General features: G+C 41.4%; 1 protein-coding gene across 27 annotated transcripts in view; it reads left to right on the top strand.

Annotated features, from left to right (window-relative positions):
* The window catches only part of BABAM2 (BRISC and BRCA1 A complex member 2), a 456,851-nt gene that overhangs the window by 352,507 nt on the left and 86,187 nt on the right, over positions 1-18,157 (top strand). For 21 of the 27 annotated variants that reach the window (XR_013402895.1, XR_013402894.1, XR_013402896.1 and 18 more), the window contains 3 exons: positions 826-925; positions 4,957-5,027; positions 8,562-8,644. Coding sequence is in view for 18 of the 27 variants with exons in the window: in XM_028831823.2 (XP_028687656.1) it covers positions 826-925; positions 4,957-5,027; positions 8,562-8,644 (254 nt within the window). In the remaining 9 variants the exon portion in view is untranslated. Of the gene's footprint in view, positions 1-825; positions 1,401-4,956; positions 5,028-8,561; positions 8,714-18,157 lie in introns of all 27 variants that reach the window. The other 6 variants (XR_003721805.2, XR_013402902.1, XR_013402900.1 and 3 more) reach the window with 3 other exon arrangements.

The following is an 18,157-nucleotide window of genomic DNA, read 5'->3' as shown; positions in this document are numbered from 1 at the left end:
CCCAGGCTGGAGTGCAGTGGTGTGATCTTGGCTCACTGCAACCTCCGCCTTCCAGGTTCAAGCGATTCTCATGCCTCAGCCTCCTGAGTAGCTGGGATTACAGGTGCCCACCACCACACGCCCAGCTAATCTTTGTATTTTTAGTAGAGACCAGGTTTCGTCATGTTGGCCAGACTGGTCTCAAACTCCTGACCTCAGGTGATCCCCCCACCTCAGCCTCCCAAAGTGCTGGGATTACAGTTGTGAGCCACTGCGCCCGGCCAGAAAAAAGGAATTTCTGAAAGATCTGGAAATTATTTCTGAATCAACATTGTATCTTACTACTTGGATCAGTGATTATTGACTGCACCTTCTTGTATACCTTTTGAAATACAAGATAATGGCCGATAAGCTGTAGAATTAGTCTCTTTAGAACTCTGTTACAGTGTTGCAGCAATTCATTTTAGTTCAGTTTCAGTGTTTAATGAATAACTTACCTGTGCCCAGCAAAGAATTGGGCATAATGAAGAGTGTGAAAGTGTATGTTTCAGTAATACCTGCAGCCCATTGGTGTTGGTAAGACATTTACCCATCCCATGCCAATCAAAATTTTCTAATTTTTACTGTTGCATGTTATCAATGATGTATAATGCAAACATGCTAATTTATTAAAATGAATTAAAATGCAGAAATGTAATCATAAAGTGAAGCCCATGTACCCATCGTCATTAACCTAGGCAGTCGGTGGCCAGACTTTGATGAGAGAAGCCGAGTCTGCTTGGGGGTAATACTTCTTAAGTTGCTTAAGCCCTAAGAGAAGTGTCCATTGTACTCTTGTCCTTTCAGTGCACTTGGAGGCTCCTCAGCTCTTCATATCCCAGCTTTCCCAGGAGGAGGATGTCTCATTGATTACGTTCCTCAAGTATGCCACCTGCTCACCAACAAGGTAAAAGCAAGTCCCCAACTCATCCCTCTTGTGAGATTTCTTCCTCCAGTCCACCACGTACCCAGAGTCATCGTGCATGCTCCATCCTTCTCAGACTGTCTGCTCAGTTTCAGCCTCTGTATAGATACCTGCCCTTCCTACTGTGAATTACAGTTAATCTGTTTCTCTCTCTATTTCTTTGCCCTCCTTCTTCCTTTTCTAAGGATTCTGACCTCCTGTTCCAGTCTTATCTTCATCTCTTAACTTTGTGTCTGGGATTTAAGTCACGTCTTTCTTGAATTTCCTTTACCCAGTTTTTGCCAGTTCTTGCACCTTCTTAAACTTTAAAACTTTGGAACCCCATTGCTTCCCAATTATCCAGAGCATGCATGCGTGTGTGCTTGTGCTTGTGCTTGGCAGTAGTTGATATCAGAGTGATTGTTTAAAAATGCCTTCATCTTTCTCTGCATTTCTGTACTTTACTTTTTAATAGTCAGCCTTTGATTCTTCTCGTCATACCTGGGAGCGGTTCACTAGTGTCCTTTGCCTAGGGGCAAGATTCCCAAGTCAGCTGGTCTTTTTTTTTCTTTTTTTTTTTTTTTTTTTTTTTGAGACGGAGTCTCACTCTGTAGCCCAGGCTGGAATGTAGTGGTGTGATCTCGGCTCACCTCAATCTCCGCCTTCCAGGTTCAAGCCATTCTCCTGCCTCAGCCTCCTGAGTAGCTGGGATGACAGGCACCCTCCACCACGCCTGGCTAATTTTTGTATTTTTAGTAGAGATGAGGGTTCACCCTGTTGGCCAGGCTGGTCTCGAACTCCTGACCTCAGGTGATCTGCCTACCTCAGCCTCCCAGATTGCTGGGATTACAGGTGTGAGCCACCGCGCCCAACCAGTCAGCTGGTCTTACACTCAGTCAGATGACCTAAAGCTTCTCTTAGCTACATGAATGAGCCATTACATTAGCAAGTAGCTGAGTCTAATGGTTATTGTTAGATGTTTCCAAAAAGTATAAGAATATACTTGTTAATGTCCAGCTAGTATATTTAGCTGAAAACTAGCGATACTGATGCACAAGCAATGCTGAGTCTCTTTCTTCTCCCACATAGACTGTGACTCAGTTTGTTTAGTTGCCAGAGTGCAGTTTTCTTTGCTCCTGTTGACTTGTTCACATTGGCTTGGAAAAGTAGATCTTTTGTTTGTCTCTTTCACTCAAAAGATAGCTCACTTCTATATAGAAAATAGTTTAAAGGTACAATAATCTTTCAAGAGCTTCAGTATTATTTTTCAAATATCAGAGAAACTAAAATCTAGCAACTCCGCCGTCTGTGGGCCAGGCACAGATTCCAGGCTTTAACCCTCATGCAGGGGTTGCTTCTCATCAGACCAAATTTCCCCAGCCTCTTGCCCTCCTGCAAAACTGATTGGAGGACAGAATTCTTATTTACATTCTGGGGCTTTGCACTGCCTTCAAATCTGTGTCCCAGAATTATAGAGAAAAATGCAAATTTGGTCTTCTAGAAGGGAGAAGAAAAGCCTTTTTAAAGCTCTCCAATTGAGATTAATTTCTAGTCATACATTTTCCTCAAAAAAATTATAACACCGTTTTCCCAGAAATATAAGAATCAGTCAATTTTTCTTATCTGGTTTCTTTCATTAATTTTACTTGTCTTTTGAAATTGGTGTTCTTCTGTTTGCTACAAATGAGGACAGTATGGGCTGCTTTTAGAAACAATCTCTTCAAATGAATTTCCATAATTATATTGGAATCTATCTTTATAGCCAGTTTTGTTGTGGGTTTCTGTTAAAATGGTTTTCTGTTTTTAAAATCAAGTATACAGAACTGTTTTCATCCCCCTTTTAAACAAAGCCACTTAAGCAAACTTATCATCTGCTTTTCTTTTCCCAAAATAACATTTCTGATCCTGCGTTAAGCCTGCAAAGTAAGCACTGTTTTTATAAATTGACATAAACCCCTATTATATAAATAGAATTGTTTTACATTTAAAGGGTACAACATGGCTATCAGTACCAATTGTGTCAAGGTTATTTCAAGCACTTTATCTTGAGCTTTTGTTAGCCGTGGAAACTCAGTGTGGCTATAGCCAATATAAACAATTTTGGGGGTCTCTCCTTCCCACCGTTTCTTCCAGCCATCATGAGAACATTATAAGGAATGTGTTTTCGTGTTAGAAGCTGGTGGGCAAATGACTAACTTTCAGATGCCTAGCTTAATGAGTGCACAATTTTTTTATAGAAACTGTCATTGGGTGATAATGAGGAAATATAAAAAGGCAAAGCAAAATAAAATCTCCTATTGTAATACTCCTTATTCTGATATTAGAATTTTAAAACTAGAGAAGCATTATTCTGCCTTTTTTAATAGGAGCTCAAGATAACCAAATAACCCCATTTGATGAGAGAAAGCTCTTTACAGAGAATGTCAGCTGATATTTGCAAAAGGAATGATGGGATTCAAAAATCATCATTTTGCAGTCCCTAATGAAATCATTGATTCAGACAAGGATCTCCAATAAATACTAAAGCCATTAGGTGAAAAGTTGATGGGAAACGAGGTCTTCCCACGCTTCAGAGGGTAGGTCCATAGACTGTTCACTGTGGCAGAGGGAACATTCCCTTCCAGTGGAGTGGTCTGGCTATCGTCACCTCAGCCAAGTGATCAGGCCCAGTATCATCTAGGAAGTTTTCTTGCCAAAAATGTTCAAACTGGACCTACTCACCCTTTAGCTCTAATTTCTAATTTATTGGAAATACAGAGAGTAAAGGAAAAAGGAAGAAAACAGAATTGAGACATTCTATAAGACTACTAGCCCAATTTCTTTTCTTTTTTCTCTCTCTTTTTTTTTTTAAAGAGATAAGGTCTTGCTCTTTTAAAGAGATGAGGTGGCCCAGGGTGGGGTGCAGTGGTGCCATCTAAGCTCAATGCAGCGTTGAACTCCTGAGCTCAAGCATTCCTCCTGCCTCAGCCTCCTGAGTAGCTAGGGCTATAGGTGCATATCACCATATCCAGCTAATTTCTTTTATTTTTTGTTGAGATGAGGTCTGGCTGTGTTGCTGAGGCTGGTCCTGAATTCCTGGCCTCAAGTAATCCTCCTGCCTCAGACTCCCAAAGTACTGGGATTACATGCGTGAGATTCCGCATCTGGATATAGCCCAATTTATTTGAAAAATCAGTGTCATATATGTGCATGCAGGCACACACACATACACACACTCAAGGAGGTACTATTTATTATAGATTTAGAAACTTAAAAGGCATTAAAAACAAATGCCTGATCCTTAATCATACATTGCTTTTTAAAAAACATTTTGAGCCAGACTCAATGGCTCACACCTGTAATCCTAGCATTTTGGGAGGCTGAGGCAGGCTGATCATCTGAAGTCAAGAGTTCAAGACTAGCCTGCACAACGTGATGAAAACTCGTCTCTACTAAAAATACAAAAATTAGCAGGGCATAGTGGCGTACTCCTATAATCCCAGCTACTTGGGAGGCTGAAGGAGGAGAATCACTTGAACCCAGGAAGTAGAGGTTGCAGTGAGCTGACATTGCGCCATTGCACTCCAGCCTGGGCAACAAGAGCGAGACTCTGTCTCAAAAAAAAAAAAAATTAATTTAATTCTTTTGAATTAAAAAAATAAAAATAAACATTTTGGGGACAATTAGGAAATTTTGAAAATGGACAGGGTACTAGATGAATTCAGAGACTGATGGCTCAATTTGTTGGGTACGATAATGGTATTGTGGTTATGTAGAAGAAAGTTTTATTTTTTAGAGATGCATACTGAAATATTTAGGAGTGAACTGTCATGATGTCTCTCATTTGCTTTGAAGTGTTGATTGATAGGTTGATAGGCAGATGGATGGCTGGAGGAAGCAAGTAGGCACAGGAGTCATAGCTGTTGAATGTAGGTAGTGGGAATACCGGTGTTCACTTTACTATTCTTTCTGCTTCTCTGAATCTTTGTAATTTCTTATAATAAAGCGTTTAAAAGCTTCCCACTCTACTTCTCAGCTTTGGGTTTCTATTCCAGGTGCAGTATGTGATTCAAGGGTATCACAAAAGAAGAGAGTATATTGCTGCTTTCCTCAGTCACTTTGGCACGTAAGTTCTGCTCTGTTTGAACGATATACCAGTGATGCCCTCGCTTGCTGATGACCTCAACATGGGGCTTGATTGAGAAAATAGCAATTACTTCTTACACATGATACTTTTTTTTTTTTTTTTTTTGAGACAGAGTCTCACTCTGTCACCCAGGCTGGAATGTAATGACATGATCTTGGCTTACTGCAACCTCTACTTCCCGAGTTCAAGAGATTCTCCTACCTCAGTCTTCTGAGTAGCTGGGATTATAGGCATGGTCCACCACACTGGCTAATTTTTGTATTTTTAGTAGAGATGGGGTTTCACCATGTTGTCCAGACTGGTCTCAAATTCCTGACCTCGTGATCCGCCTACCTCAGCCTCCCAAAGTGCTGGGATTACAGGCGTGAGCCACCACACCCGGCCTCACATGATACCTTTTTAATGCTACTTTGATCCTTTTTGGTATGCTGTTTATACCAAAGCTCCCAGGATCCCTTTTTTTTTTTTTTTTTTTGCCCCTTCGGTATTCTTTGGCAAATAGTAGAATCAAATATCTTCCCTAGAGCAGCAGCCTGGACAGCCCTGAACACAACAGTAGTAATGGTGGTGACAGTCACTTGTTGTAGAACTCTCTACAATTGGCATAGCACTTTTTACCTCCGTGCCCTCACAGTAGCCATGGGGTGAACCAGGCAGGCATCACTGACATTTAGTGGAAGAAGCTCTGAAACTGTGGTAAGTTCAGTAACCCAGTGGAAGTCACACCCCTAGAAGAAGTGGAGCCAGGGCAGGAACCCCATTTCCCCAGGACTCAGGCCTCCTGATAGGACTCCACTGCCAACAGTGCCACACAGATCTGGGGAGGAAATCCAGCATTCGATGCAAAAGCTGTGGCTCGCACTCGAGGTTAGGAGTTGAAAGCAAGCACCGAGAGGGGAGAAGGAAGCCTGTGACACCATGGGCGCCCCTGGCTGCTCCATCCCTGTGCCTTTGCCCTTTCCTTCTGGCTGCCTGTGGCCATGCTGCCCTGCAGCCCTGTTTCCTTAAGGAAGTCAGAGGCCTGATCAAGCTTCTCCTTGGGCTTTGCTCAGTGGGACAGGGAATGGGTTTTCCTCACGATCTTTAGAAGGTGGAACATTCTACCCATTGTGGGTAACTAGGCAATAAGGGTTTTAGAGGTCTGATGATAGCCCACCTTATTCCACAGAAGGCTTATAAATATATAAATATATCTAGTAATACAAAATTAAATTTTTAAATAAGGAAATTAGGATAAAAGGAAATTAGGAATAGGGAAGAGAAGATGAAACCAAGAAAATGATTTGTCACCCTCTGGGATATAAGAAAATTTCTGACTCCTCAAACCAATTTTAAGACATTTTTCTCATTCCCATAATGGAATTTTTTGTTTCTCCAAAATAGAAGTGTCAATAACCAAACAGTATGACTGTCTCTCACATGAGTCTTTAATACTTACGATTTTTTTCAGCTTTGTTTGTGAACATTTTGAGAAAGTACTTTTGATACAAATAGTGGTTAATAAATAATACCATTGATCTTCTTATTTTTAAGTAAGATTTTCTTCAGTATATATAATTGAACATGAAGAAGCTAGCACAGTGGCCTCCAGAATGGAGTACACACACTACAGAAGTTACACAGCTCACTCTATTGGAGTACAAGAAAAATATGAAAACTACATTTACATTTGCTTTCAAATCTCACTTTGTAAATATACTTTTTTCTGTATATTTTATTATGCATGTAGTACAGTAATATACTAAAATGGATTACATACTTGTCTTTGCCTATGGGATGCAGGATCTGAAAAGTATTGATTATCAGCACTATAACATTATTGGGCTAATTATAAATTCATAGAGAGGCCAGGCACAGTGGCTCACGCCTGTAATCCCAGCACTTTGGGAGGCCAAGGTGGGCGAATCACCTGAGGTCAGGAGTTCGAGACTAGCCTGGCCAACATGACAAAACCCTGTCTCTACTAAAAAATACAAAAATTAGCCTGGGCGCGGCGGCTCACGCTTCTAATCCCAGCACTTTGGGAGGCCGAGGTGGGTGGATCATGAGGTCAGGAGTTTGAGACCAGCCTGGCCAACACAGTGAAACCCCATCTCTACTGAAAATACAAAAATTAGCTGGGCGTGGTGGCGGGCACCTGTAATCCCAGCTACTTGGGAGGCTGAGGCAGGAGAATCAGTTGAACCTGGGAGATGGAGGTTGCAGTGAGCCGAGATCATGCCACTGCACTCCAGCCTGGACAACAGAGCTAGACTCTGTCTCAAAAAAATTAAAAAATTAAAAAAAAATTAGCCAGGCATAGTGGCAGGCGCCTGTAATCCCAGCTATTCAGGAGGCTAAGGCAGGAGAATTACCTGAACCTGGTAGGCGGATGTTGCAGTGAGCCAAGATTGCAGCACTGCACTCCAGCCTGGGCAATAGGTTGAGACTCTGTCTCAAAAATAAATAAATAAATAAATTCATAGAGAGAAATATAAACTAAAGAATTATCAACTTAAGATCGGAATGATATACCAACCATTTTTTAGCAGATCACTTACCCTTCAGTGTCTTAGTTCTTTTACCTTTACAAGGAGTGTTAACTGTTCCTTCCAACTTAAACTGGGAGGGCATCAGTATCAGTGATCTGATTGGCCTGGTTTGGTCAGGGATATCGCATCTCTAAGGACTTCAGAGTCCTCCTTGTATGGATGAGAAAGAAAATTATATCTGTCCTTAGCGTGGTTAGTATTGTCCCATTATGGCGACATCCTCCAGGTGCTCAGCTCTTGAGGGAAATGGATGAGGTAAGCCTACAGAATTGCGCCTGGCCCCTTCAGAGGTCAGGGGATGTTCTCTTTTGACACATGAAATATGCGTCTCCCTTCCTGAACCCAGCATTCACCCATCTAATGTTGCTATTTTGCCTTGAGCCCAGTGGGGAGGACAGGGGAACACAGTGAAAGGGGACACAGTTGTCTGGTGTGATTACCCTAACCCAGCTCAAGAAGAAAAGTAATATATAATACTAAATTTACTAACACTGTCATTGCATATTACTGTGTAGTGCCCAGTGGAAGTCAGACTTAACAATCACTGTACAGGTAGTATGTTGACATTTGGGATTATAGTGTCATTGCTGACTTGATTTCTTAATATGTCCTTCTACTCATAATTAATGTAATAACTAACATTTGTGTAGTATTTTATGATTTATCTTATTTGTTTTTCACAACCCTGTAATGAATTTTGCAAATATTTTTATGCTTGATTTGCAGGTAAGGAAACTAAGGCTGCAAAGGTTAAGTGATTTGCCTGAGGTCATAGTAGATAGTGGCAAAGCTGTGACTTAAACCTAGATACTGTCATTCCAAACCCCAGACCGTTCCTGCTTTAATCCTCACTTGCCTTAAACCCGTCTCAGAGTCAATAACCCAGACTTCACGAATATATTCTTTACTTGGTTTTATTGCTTTTCTACCTTATTTTTATGAGGGTTTTTTTTGTGTGTGTGTGTATGTTTTTATTACTCAGAGGTGTCGTGGAATATGATGCAGAAGGCTTTACAAAACTCACTCTGCTGCTGATGTGGAAAGATTTTTGTTTTCTTGTACACAGTGAGTATACTTTTGCTGTCAGCATGTCAGCATACATTTTTAAATGTCCGAAACCACATGTAATAATCAGTGCTAGAACCTTTTGTGTCCTGTCTCAGTTCCTTTTACGGTAGCGTATATATATTTATTATGGGATATTAAAGAGAAAATATCTCTAGACCAGTGGTTCTCAACCACTGGAGTGATTTTGCACCTCAGGGGATGTTTAGCAATGCCTGGAGACATTTTTGATTGTTATGACTTAAGGGGGTGGGGATTTGCTACTGGCGTCTAATGGGTGGAGGTCAGCGATGCAGCTAAACATTCTACAGTGCACATGACAGCCCCTCACACACACACACAAAAAAATTATTGAACGCAAAATGTCAGTATTGCCAAGCTAGAGAAACCCTACCCTAAACAGATTTCTCTTTCACATTGTGTTTTCAGTATCAGGCCTCAGGACTTTTGGGATTATTAGAAACATACCTGCTGTGACCATTTGGTTATCATCCTTATTCAGTGAAAAGTCTGCAACTTTGATAAAATGTAATACATAACTTAAAGATGGGGCAATGTTTTCATGTATCCCCAACATCATTTCTTCATGTTCTTCTGCATAGTAGGCATACTTAATGGTTGTTGTCACATAGTAATCCGTCAGTCCGTAAGCATCGACCCAGCTTTCTCTTGATAGATAATTTAGAGTCTTTTTGTTTCCTAATTATGTGAGAACCAGTGACCCATGGAGTCAGGTTCAAGTTGCGAGTTAACTGAGACCTTCATTCTGTAGTAATTTGGTATGTACAACGTTCAGTCTTCAGGCCAAGGCAAAGGAGCCAGCTTTCCCAGCTTGAGTTAGAGAAAAGCAGTGGGTTTGAATTGACTTCACTCAAACCCATGGCTTTTAGAACTGACCCTATGCCTCAATAAACTACTGCAGGAGGAATAACTTCGGCTATATTTAGCCAAAGGCATCAGACAGTATAAAGATACAGACTTCAAGGGATTTTCCTTCTGCAGCAGATTTACCTTCTTCGTTGTGATTTGCTTCGGTTAAAATAGTTCTTCAGTTCATTTTTCTACCTGATTGCACACCAATAGATAGTAAGGGAAGAAACCAATAAAACATCCATAGTGGCAGGAAGAAGAAAACTTCTAAGTAAAACCTTATCTTGGTAAAATTCACATGGAGATCATGGAGCGCAGGCCACAGTTTTAAGGAGATGGGCCCCTCTGCCTTTAGGTGTTGCCCAACAACCACCACTTTTCAAGCTGTCATGCACCTTGTCACCACCATAACCTACAGTGTGGGGCGAGGTCAGGACGAAGCCCCACAATCAAGGCCTCCTGGCAGTCTCCTCTTTGCTCAGTCTTCGATGGCCCTGCTAATCTGAGCTGAACACTGGTACTGCAGCCACCACTTTTGATTCTGACCTTATATATCCGTGCTTTGGTTTGGCATTCTGAGGCTTAATTCCTTTGTGAAATATCACTTCCTATTTGCTGTATTCACTTTACCTTACCACGTTGGTCCCAGTGATTCTTTCTCTAACCTGATGACCCGGCGGCAGATCTTGATTGCTTCCTTAATTTACTAATATCTCTTGTGACTTGGGAAAGTTGTCTGGTGTGATTATCCTAACTCAGCTCAAGAGGGACCTGGGCCTTACCTCAAATGATGGTGGTGATGGTCTCATGCCTCCTGAGTGGCTGTGGACAACTCCATCACAGCAGGACAATTGCAAACACTAAGATGAATGCTTCAATCAGTTCCTTCATCTCAAAGTGACATAATAGCCCAAGTCTTTTTCCTGAATCTTTGGTCTCCTAGCCGTTGTTCTACTTTCTGTTGATGTCAGATCATATCAGAATAAGGGGAAAAATATATTTCATGGCATTGCTCAGTTATAACCTATGTTTTCCACATGCAGCTCAAAGATGACTATTCTAGTGGTTGCTAGCAAGAAGAAATTGTCACTTGCAATGATGGTCAGGGATAAAAGAACATTCACCTCTCAGCTTCTGCCAACTCTTTTGTCAGTACATTCAGTATTGTAGCTATTGCTGTTGCTTTTGAAGATCTATTCCCCACAGCATATTTTCTCCTTGGTACCATGTGTTCAGTATTTCTTACAGCTCCTTCTCCGCCTTTCTATCTTAGCTTTTCCAAATCAGACGTGCAGAATTGAGTCCCAAAGTCATCTTTTCATTTCATTTTGAATTACCTTCTTCAGAAACATAGACCCCCCAGGCACTCATTAGAACAGCTACCCGGAACCTTGGGAATTGTTTAATTGACTTTTTCCAAAGTGTTTCCTGGGGCTCTTATTCCTGTTCTCCCCCGGCTGTTTGGTCCCTGTCTCCTAGCATCACTGCCACACTCTTGGCTCTTCTGGCAGATAAGACCCTGCCTATGAATCAAAGAACTTTGATGCTGTTTCCTGCTCCATCACTCACTCGCAGCCTGTCTTTAAATAAATTATTTTCACCCATTTCCTTTTTTCTTATCTAAAATATAGGACTTGCTACCTCAGAGTGAAGCTTGGTTAGATAATGTGTTTTACTTAGTCATGCAGTTAAACATCTGACACTTACCTTCCTTTGGAAGCATCTGCTGGCTTGGTTACAATGCCCAAGGGACCACTTGTTCCTTTTTTTCCCTTCCATGAAGATGGGGAGGGGAATATGAGGTGGCAGAGACTTAACAAAGAACATTGCAGTGAGATCTCAAGAGGTGAAAAGGAGGAAGGAAGTGCCTGGAAATAGAGCCATTCCCCTGTGGCTGCCTCTACCACTTCATGGAGGTTGAAGACCCAGCAGGACATGAAATATCATCTCTGTTCTCCCCTTCCTCCCTCTTCTCCCCAGGCCCAGGAAGATTGCTATTGATAGGACAGCTCCTGGCAATAATTATGCACATTTTGGATGCTAGAGGAAAGAGGCACTTCTCTTGAGACAGACAGCTCTGACCTCAGACTTTGCCAGAGTTTGAAAAAGCAGATTGCCTTAAGGAAAAGCATTGCACAGATTCTGGGATCTCTCAGGAGGTACGGCAACATCCTAGCATTCTGGCAGTTCCAGGAATGGGGACTGTGGCCATGACGGTGTCCATGGAGCATTTCCATCCACTTATTCCTTCCTTACATCATTCATTTTCAGCATGTCTCAAATCTTGGAACTGTAGCAGGATCAGAAACTTGCTCCCATCCAGAAACTATTTTTAGGAAACTTTCCTGGCCATCATCTAAGAATTTTTCATAGCAGTTATATAGGCAGTTCCATATTTGCTAAATTATGCTTACCTCGGGAGGTAGATGTTACCTTTAAGCTAGTAGCTTTTGTTTCTTTTCTTTTCTTTTTTTTTTTTTGAGACGGAGTTTTGCTCTTGTTGCCCAGGCTGGAGTGGAATGGCGGGATCTCGGCTCACTGCAACCTCCATCTCCCGGGTTCAAGCGATTTTCCTGCCTCAGCCTCCCGAGTAGCTGTGATTACAGGCATGCGCCACCAAGCCTGGCTAATTTTGTAATTTTAGTAGAGACAGGGTTTCTCCATGTTGGCCAGGATGGTCTCAAACTCCTGACCTCAGATGATCCACCTGCCTCGGCCTCCCAAAGTGCTGGGATTACAGGCATGAGCCACTGCGCCTGATCCACTAGTAGCTTTTCAGAATGCAGCATGGGAAGAGAACCAGATAGCAAGGTGAAGTAACAGAACAAAAAAAATGCTCTGGGGAAAAACTACATGCTTTTTTTTCGTGGGTCCCAGTCAGCTGCACTGTAAGTAGACACACGAGGAGGCAGCTGTCTACGGGACTAGAGTTGATACTTGGAAGGGGAGACAATTGAGTGTTGAGATTTGTGACTGTATGACAAGCTGTCTTTTTCCATTACCTATACATCTTTGGTAAATGACCCTTTGAGTCATTCAGCCTGGACTGTAGGCCTTGTCTCCCTGGTAAAATTCCTGTTAGACCAAATTTGACCACTTTTTTCTCTTGTTTTCCTCTACCTCCAACTTAACTGAGTTCTGAGTTTACTAAGAACCTCCTGCATGCTCAGTACTATGCAAGGTATTAGGGGATATAAGTACATAACTCAGAGTTGACCTTAAGATACTTACAGTGACATAGCACAGAAATTGGAAAACTACAGCCTGCGGGCCAAATCCCATGTCAGCCTGTTTTTATAGGGCCTTGAGCTAACGATAGCTTTTTTTTTTAAACAGCGTCTCACTGTCGCCCAGGCTGGAGTGCAGTAGTGTGATCTTGGCTCACTGCAGCCTCCGCCACCTGAGTTCAAGCGATTCTTCTGCCTCAGCCTCCCGAGTAGCTGGGACTACAGGCATGCGCCACCACGCCCGGCTAATTTTTGTATTTTTAGTAGAGATGGGGTTTCACCATGTTACCCAGGCTGATCTTGAACTCCTGGCCTCAAGCAATCCACCCACCTAGGCCTCCCAAAGTGCTGGGATTCTAGGCGTGGGACACCGCGCCCTGCCCTAAGGGTAGCTTTTATATTTTAAAGGGATTGTTAGAAAACACAAGCGGAAGAATATGCCGCAGAGACAGTTTATGGTTTGCAAGGCCTAAAATATTTGACCCTTCACAGAAGTTTGCCGACTTCTTGTCTAGTTGATGAGAAAAAAGATTAGATCAAGGTGAAGTACAATGGTAGGCATTTTTAAAACAAATACTTTATGACTTGTCTACTTTATGCAAGACACAGTTATATGAGAGCCTCATGTGTTACATGTCTCGCTCTGGAGGAGGTCTTTTTTCTCCCACCACTGGAGCGCAGTGGTGCAATCATGGCTCACTGTAGCCTCAACTTCCTGCGCTCAGGTGATCCTCCCACCTCGGCCTCCCAAGTAGCTGGAACTATACATATGCGCCACCACGCCCAGCTAATTTTATGTAGGGACGAGGTTTTGCTGTTTCTCAGGCTGGTCTCAAACATCTGGGGCTCAAGGGATCCACCTGCCTCAGCCTCCCAAAGTGATGGGATTACAGGCATGAGCCACCACACCCAGCTTCTTTTCTTTCTTAATGAAGTCTAATGAGAAAAACAGACAATAAAGATGTAAACTTAACAAATATATAAATTCAGACAGTGACAAATAGCATGATGGAACAAAGTAAAAGGCTATGAATAGAGAATAAGAAGGAGTTGCTGTGACGATGGTAGGGAAGGCCTCCTGTAGAAGGTGACATTTCAGCTGAGACCTTAGCAGTGATTCAGACAGCCAAGGAAGGCGATTCCAGGGAAAGGAGTCCCTGTGCAAAAGCCCTGAGCCCTGAGGCAGTGAAGAGCTCTGCTTAAGCAGGCCTGGCTGGAACACAGTGAGTAAGGGGAAGGGCATTTGTTGACTTTTTTTTTTAGCTACCTAATGTTGAGTTACTGTCTTAGTGATTTATTCTAGAGATTACAATATGCATCTTTAACATAATTGCCTTAAGATTAATAATGCCTTCATTCTGGTAAAATAAAATGACATTGCTCCTTTTCCTCCCGCTTATTTGTTCTATTAATTGTCATATATATTACATCTGTATATATTATAATATAAACACAACAATATAACTTTTTCTGACATTGCTATAAACAATCATTTTTTTTTTCTTTTTTGAGACGGGGTCTTGCTCTGTCACCCAGGCTGGAGTGCAGTGGCACGATCTCAGCTCACAGCAACCTCCGCCTCCCGGATTCAAGATATTCTCCTGCCTCAGCCTCCTAAGTAGCTAGGATTACAGGCATGTGCCCCCACTCCCGGCTAATTTTTTGTATTTTTAGTAGAGACAGGGTTTTGCCGTGTTAGCCAGGATGGTCTCGATCTCCTGACCTCGTGATCTACCTACCATGGTCTTCCAAAGTGCTGGGATTACAGGCATGAGCCACCACGCCCAGCCACAGTCTTATATTTTTAAAAGAGAAAAAAAGTTTTCTTTGGATTTTGCCCTGCGCATTATTTCCAGCGTATCTTTGCAAGGCTTTGATTGCTGTGTTCCTCCATTTCATAGCTGTTATAATGGATTGGGGCTGGGGTGGCAGTGTTTATTCAATCTAATGAATGGTAAGGGTTCTTACTCTGATTTTTTTCTTTATTTTAAATGACTAATGTTCACACAGATGTCTTAGTATTATTCTTTCTGTATTTAACTTTAACTATCTATTTGTTCATTTGTTCATTCATTGGTTTTAAGTTGACATTAAGTATGGAAAACAGTTATTTTGTTTTTCAGAGAACACAGTTTCTGGTAAGACTTTTTTTTTTTTTTTTTTAAGCCAGAGGAAATCAACAACTTCAGACTAATTCTGGTAGTCATTTAAATAATTCTTTCCTTATAGGCCTGTAATCAAGGCCAATAAATTAGAAATCAGGACAGCTTTTGAAATTTTAAGTAAAAATGAGAAGCTTCTGTTTATTGCTACAAATGCTTCTGCCAAGCTCTGATTTTGTCAGGCTCTCCAATTCCTAGTATAACCAAGGAAATTATTTGCATTGCTGTCGCACTGTCACCTCACCACTAAAACACAAAGCTGTAGTAGTAGCAGCCACTGAGTTCCTGAGCAAAGTGAGGTAGACTTTCATCTCCCCTCTACAGAAAGTGTTATGTTGTAGAATATTTAGCATGCAACAAACAAGATGGCTACTACATTAATCGGTAAAACCAAAACGGTGATGTTGCTCAAAACTTGCTTACTTCTTTGGATACAGATCACATCTTTATATAAAGGAATATATTTGAAGAGCAAATCAGAATCAGTAAAATAATTAAAAACCACAATGCTATGTGTTAGAATTTGTTTCAAGTCAAGTCTATAAAAAGTGTACTATTATTTTAGAATTACCATGTTTACCTCATATCAGATGTAAAGATTCTTAGTAATTTATCATTTCTAGTATTAATAACTATCAGGCCAGGTGCAGTGACTCACACCTGTAATCCCAGCACTTTGGAAGGCCAAGGCGAGTAGATCACCTGAGGTCAGGAGTTCGAGATCAGCCTGGCCAACATGGTGAAACCTTGTCTCTACTAAAAATACAAAAATTAGCCAAGCGTGGTGGCACCTTAATCTCAGCTTCTTGGGAGGCTGAGATAGGAAAATCGCTTGAACCCAGGAGGCGGAGGTTGCAGTGACCCAAGAACGTACCATTGCTCTCCACCCTGGGCAAGAGAAGTGAAACGCTATCTCAAAAAAAAAAAAAAAGAAAAGAAAAATATCAAAACAACAGGAACAAAAATTAATTATCAACAAAATATCAAACCAATCAGTTCTCTAATATTGTTCTAAATGATAAAAGAATATGGAAAAAGATAAAAGAAAATTTACTAAATGTCTTTTTGCCTTAATTATGAGAATTATTGAGTCCTTTAGATACTTTTACATTTTGGTTAATTTTTATACTGAGACTTCCTTGAAAATGGTTAGCTCTACTAGGCAAAGTGGTTTTCATCTTGATTATACACACAAGCACACCCTTCACCCGGTTTACAATTCAGAGAGTTCCAGTCCTTCAGCAACCACTGTCACTCTTTTGACTCAAATTGAAACTTCTGTTTCATCTTTAGAGTTTACTTCCAGAAAGCCTGTTTTGTAATTTCTGACACTAGTTTGATAATTTACTGGATTAATCTTCACTGGGAATATTGTCTTCATTATAATACCTTAGAATTACGTGACCCCTTTTAATGACCTTAAAGGATTTCTTTGAAGGAAGAAGGTTGTAAATCACTCGCACAATCATGCAATGAATTTTTCCCCTGTGCCCTCTTGTATACCTTGTATGAGTCTTTTCAGTTGTAATTATTGGATTAAGTAATTGCTAAAGCAAGTGTGTCTGACAAAGAAAGGTCTGGAAAAATTAGCAATTTTGACTTCTCAGTGATTTTTGACATGCTTTCAAATTAACAACTATAACTCAAGAACTCATCTTACCCAGTGAAAGAAAGGAAGCTGTTTACAGAGTAGCTCTTATGTTATTGATCTAGTTCAGTGTAACCTTTTCTTAGAATTAATATTAAAGTACTGTTGACATTGGTGAAGCATGGGCATTATTATATTTTGGTCCAGAGCTTCTGCTGTAGTTGAAAATAATAGTCATAACAGTTCATAGGTATGGAGTGAAGGCTGGGTGCGGTGGCTCATGCCCATAATCCTGGCACTTTGGGTGGCCAAGGCAGATGGATCACCTGAGGTCGGGAGTTCAAGACTTGGCCAACGTGGTGAAACCCTGTCTCTACTAAAAAAAAAAAAAAAACATAGCCAGGTGTGGTGGTGTACGCCTGTAATCCCAGCTACTTGGGAGATTGAGGCATGAGAATCGCTTGAACCCAGGAAGTGGAGGTTGCAGTGAGCCGAGATGGTACTACTGCACTCCAGCCTGGGTGACAGAGCAAGACTTTGTCTCAAAAAAAAAACAAAAAAAAACTGTGTGGAGTATATACCATGCTCTAGACACTGTTCTCAGTACTTTGCATATGTTATGTTCTTTAATCTGCAGAACATCTTTCTGAGGTTAATTGCCAGAATAACCCATTTTACAAATAACAAAACTGGCACAGCAAGATTAAATGACAGAGCTAGTGTTTAAATCCAGGAACAGATTCTAGATCCCATGTGCTAAACTGCATTACTATACTGTTTCAGATAATTGTTTGACAGTATCCCCAAGTATGTGTGATAAATTTCAAAAGCCTTTAGAGCTTCACAGAGACCCTCTTAGCCCCAAGAACAAGAGCAGAGGGTCAATGTCTGCAGCCATGCACAGGTCAGAGAGATGTGGAGACTGTCTCATCTCTCAGGAATGGAGTGCATGTCTCAGCAAAGACATTACTGATCTGAAGGCAACAGGGCATGAAGCTGGAGTTGTTCCTCAGTGGAGGTAACAGGTTGTTCGTTTATAATCCCCTGTCCTGTGGCACAAACTACTGGCTCAAGGTAGGGATTCACTTCTGGCCATTGAAAGAATAAAACTAAGCAGCTTATTAAGGAATGAAAGAGCTACTGATTACCAAAAATGTGATTTAACCTGTTTAGACATAGTGAATGTGGTCAATTATAATGGTTTGTCATACAAAGTTCATGTTAACCTACAAGGTCAAATGCCTCCTGAGGAAGAGGTGATTTAGATATGGGAGTAGCCCAGGTTCTAAGACAGTTGGAGGAGTAGGAACTGTGGCAAACTGCACACTCCTTTCTATCCTCTTCATTGTTGATCTCGGCTCACTCCAGTCCTGCCTCCCAGATTCAAGCGATTCTCCTGCCTCAACCTCCCAAGCAGCTGGGACTACAGGCACGTGCCACCATGCCCGAATAATTTTTGTATTTTTAGTAGAGGCGGTGTTTCACCATGTTGGCCAGGCTGGTCTCAAACTCCTGACCTCAGGTGATCCTCCCACCTCGACCTCCCAAAGTGCTGGGATTACAGGCATGAGCCAGCATGCCCACGCCCAGCCCATTTTTGTTTTTTTTAACTGAGTACAATCCAGACATTTCTGTGGGTTGGATCTGTCCTGAGAACTTATTAATT

This window comes from Macaca mulatta, chromosome 13, assembly GCF_049350105.2.
Source record: "Macaca mulatta isolate MMU2019108-1 chromosome 13, T2T-MMU8v2.0, whole genome shotgun sequence".
Taxonomy (NCBI): domain Eukaryota; kingdom Metazoa; phylum Chordata; class Mammalia; order Primates; family Cercopithecidae; genus Macaca; species Macaca mulatta.
The sequence above is the reverse complement of the archived record's forward strand: the minus strand, read 5'-3'. Positions and strand labels throughout refer to the sequence as shown.